Source organism: Pygoscelis adeliae, unplaced genomic scaffold, assembly GCF_000699105.1.
Source record: "Pygoscelis adeliae isolate BGI_AS28 unplaced genomic scaffold, ASM69910v1 Scaffold182, whole genome shotgun sequence".
Classification (NCBI taxonomy): domain Eukaryota; kingdom Metazoa; phylum Chordata; class Aves; order Sphenisciformes; family Spheniscidae; genus Pygoscelis; species Pygoscelis adeliae.
This window is the reverse complement of record NW_008824669.1, coordinates 1,191,999-1,195,775: the sequence shown is the minus strand read 5'-3', so window position 1 is coordinate 1,195,775 and position 3,777 is coordinate 1,191,999. Positions and strand designations below refer to the sequence as shown.

The 3,777-nt window shown below is 51.7% G+C and overlaps 1 protein-coding gene across 1 annotated transcript in view; it reads left to right on the top strand.

The window, feature by feature from the left end:
* Nucleotides 1-957: 957 nt before the first annotated feature.
* Nucleotides 958-3,777, top strand: part of RNF165 (ring finger protein 165) — a 17,544-nt gene continuing 14,724 nt past the window's right edge. The window contains exon 1 of the mRNA XM_009322979.1: nucleotides 958-1,027. Coding sequence (XP_009321254.1) covers nucleotides 958-1,027 — 70 coding nt within the window. The remainder of the gene's footprint in view (nucleotides 1,028-3,777) is intronic.

The following is a 3,777-nucleotide window of genomic DNA, read 5'->3' as shown; positions in this document are numbered from 1 at the left end:
CCACCACAGACCAGCCCTTTGCCTACCACAAAGGCTCCATCCCAGCTCGGTCCCTGGCGCTGCACAGCCTGGCCGAGCAAATATGGCAAATGGAAATGCTCTTTATCCATCGCTAACGTGTGCCGGGGCTGCTCCTTGCCCAGCCACGGGCTGGTGCTGGGGTCTGCTACCCATTGCATGGTACTAGCCATGTGGGACGGCAGGCTGCACCTTGGGCTGGATTTGAGCTGGCTGCCTATTATTATTGGCACAGTTCTTGCCATTTGCTAAATGAAATGAGAAAGCTGTTGGCAAAGGTGCTGAAAGTGATACAGATTCCTTCCCATCTGACACATTTTTCCCAAATTCTTTCCTCCTCCTCTTCCATGCTCCCTGCCCCGATCTCCTCACCCTGCAGTTTGCTATCCTATAACGGGAATGAGGTGGCACGATATCTCCCTCTGTGCAAGACTGCTAAATTTTTATGCAGCTGAATATACCATAGATTTGGTCTGGGGGTTTATTTTTTTAAATTTTTATTTTCCAGGTGCATCGTCACCCCTCATTTTCTATTAGTAAGTCAATTTAACTCGTTTAATAAGAGTATATCCACAAATAATTTGCAAAGGGTTAACACGTGGCTGACAGCACCAGGCAATTAGTAGCTTGTGTGTAAATGCAGTCCTCCTTGGTGTGCCACCTGAAGCTGGAGCTGCTCCCACAATGTTAGCCTTTACTCTCTCTGTACCGTCAGGATGGATGCTAACTTCCCGCTGCGTTCCTGTCTCCACGGGGAATTTTAATGCATGTCCAGGGAAACAAGCTGCAGGCTCCTGGGCTATTAAAAGCCTGGCGGGCTCTCTGCAGAGTCTGGTTCTCCGAGAGGCACCGTGGATGGCTCCGGTTTATGGGGTTTATCTGTCATCCTAGGGCAGGAGGAGGGGTTGTGGGGGCTCTAATCACTGCAAAATGGCCGAGATGGCGTGGCTCCGGCCCCCAGCTCAGCCGATTGCAACGGGCAGATCTCCCGTGGCTGCAAAATCTGTCAGTGAGTGAAGCCAGGGCTCTCCAGGAGCTGCCATCTCCCTCTCCGCCGCGATGGGATCAAGATGTATAAATAGCCTCAGCCTCCCTTCCCACCCCCCTCCGGCCCCCATACACTCGCACACGGACCGTGAATGCCTCAACAAGCCGGCCAGGTTGCCTTACCCAGGGGAAAAATTCACATGCATCGCAGGCGGCTTAACAGCATAAGACAGATTTTGTTTTCCTTTCGAAGGCGGCTGCACTCCCTGGGCTGCAGCTGTCTGCTCGAGATACCTATCCCCAGCACCAGCCCTGGGCTTGATCCTGCCTCCCTTACCAGTAGCCCGATCACTTCAAAAATATTGCTGCCACAAGGAAAGGAGGCGGAAATAAATTGTTCTGCTTTCTGGGTTTTTCTTTTCATAAAGCCTGTAGCATCCCCTGTCTCTCTGCAGGGTTTACCCAGGGGCTTTGCATCTCTGAGATGGGTCAGTGTTTAATGAGCACACGGATCCCTTGAACCTTTCTGGGTGAAATATTGGTGGATGGATAAATTTACGTGTGCATATGCATAGTCAAAATCCTGACTGATGCTAAAGGAGAATCCCTGGTGACAGAAATACCTAGTATGAGACCAGTAAATTTCTGTGACTCGATGTCACATACCAACCTGCAAAAATATATGAACTTGTGATTTACGGGGTTCACCTGGGGGCGCAAAGGAATTGGGAACATTTCTTTTAATGAAAAAAAGTCCAGGCTGCTTCCGATAATGTATAGAAACAATAAATACAACTGTAGAACTGAGGGGAAAAAAAAAGAAAAAACCATGGAAGTGAGAAAGCGGCGGCGAGGAGGACGTGATGAGTTTCCCGGCGGGTTTCTGCCACGTTCGGAGCCTGTGTGAGTGAAGGGTGGAAACGGCATGGCGGTGAGCAGCCGAACAGGTTCAGCTATCCATGTGCCTGCATCATCTGTTGGCTTTCTAAAACCGAATTTTTACCTCCTCGGTTTGAGACTGCAGCGTGTAATGCCACCTTCCAGCTAAGTGTTTTGGGTGCTTCGTAAATAGCTGTTAAGTGATGTTCCCCGCAGGCTTTTTAGCTGAAGATCATCTTGGCGGTGCAGGTAGGGAGATGGGGCCACAGCACCACCAAGCTTCGTAGCTGTGGGGAATACAGCAGACCCAGCTCCATGGTGGGTCCTCAGCATCACGGTGCAAAGCCGCAGCATCTGTCACAGTAGCAGAGGTGAGCCAGGCTGACCGGGGCAGCTGCTGATCTGCACTCGTGTTCTGGCAGCTGCAGGAATTAACGAAGCGCCGATTCCCTACCCCTTGATCCCTGGTGCTGACCATGGCTTCGGGACATGACGGAAGAAGCCAAGGGGGAGTGGATGCAGCAGCTATCAGAGCATCACGCAAGGCAAGGAAGCGTTGCTGGTGCTAAGGCACAAGGTGGATGGGGTACCCGTGGCCACATGGTCCTACACCAGCATGCCATGCCGTAGCTTCTTTTGGGCCAGGCTTGGCCTCAGGCATGTCAGAGGACCACGTAGCTCCTCTTTCTCACCCCACGGATAGCCTGGCTTGCCCAAGACCTGATTCATGTCTCCACCAGATCCCGTCTTTGCCTCCATGTGTTAATGTAAACCTTTAGACTTTTGCAGGGCACTTTTAAGACCTGGATTAGCTGGGCTCAGACATTAGCTGCCTTTGTGGCTTAGCTGAGGCCAGAGGGGTGTAAGGCAACAAGGGTTGTCCAAGCTGGGAGCTTGGGTGGGTGGGTGGGCAGGCTGAGAAAGACAGCAGACCTTGCAAATGTGTATAGTCAACAGAAGAGCATGAGGAACTAATATGGAGAGGGAGAGGAAAGGCAAAGAAGGGGCAGAAATACCCCCCTGCTCTGCTAAGAAATAACTCAGTTTAGATGCTTGCATTGAGACAGAAGTCTCTGATCTCAATGATATTTGGCCTCAACCGGTTAATGGGAGACTACACAAAACTGGATTAAGTTGTCTGCTTTGCTGACACAGAAGTGACGCAATGCTCATCTCAGAGCTGCTGACGTGATGTTGCTCTGAGCTGTCATCATCTGCCACAGCAACAGCGTTTAAATGAAAGGAAGAAGCAACAGGACAAGGAAAGAAGGATTTCTGGCTGGTGGGCAGCCAGTGGGCAGCCAGTAAGCCCAGAGAAATCAGTCCTCCATGGCTCCAGATATGAGCAGCTGGAGCTACTCATGCCACCAGGAGGAGCACGTCAATGAGCCTCATGCAGCAGGGTGGACCCTCCTGACCTCATGGCTGGACCAGCAGGCTGGACATGGGGACATGTGTTTCCAGGTTGGCCTCAGGTCAAAAGACTCTCAGGGCTGGTGAGGACTGCATTGCCGCTGCAGCAAGGATGCTGGGCTTCCCCCTCCCTCTTCATCTGGAGGAGACAAGAGGTTGCAGCAAAGGCCACTGAAGCTGATGAACCTGTTAGGTGCCTTTGGCGTAGGCTATAAAAAACCATCCAAGATCTGGCTGACCCCTCTTCCTGCAAAATCAAAGTATCCCAACGGAGAAGGATAATCCTACTGTAGGATGAGGACCAAAACTCTGGAGCCCGTTGAGTGAGAAGAGAGTCTCTGCCTTGCCAATCCCGGAGCAACATTGCCTTCCTGCAGCCACCACTGGGGCAGGCAGTGGGGAACGTGGCTCATGGAGGATGCAATTAGCAGCTCTGGAGCTTGATAGGCACAGTTTCCAACCTCATTGTCTTGCTGCAGG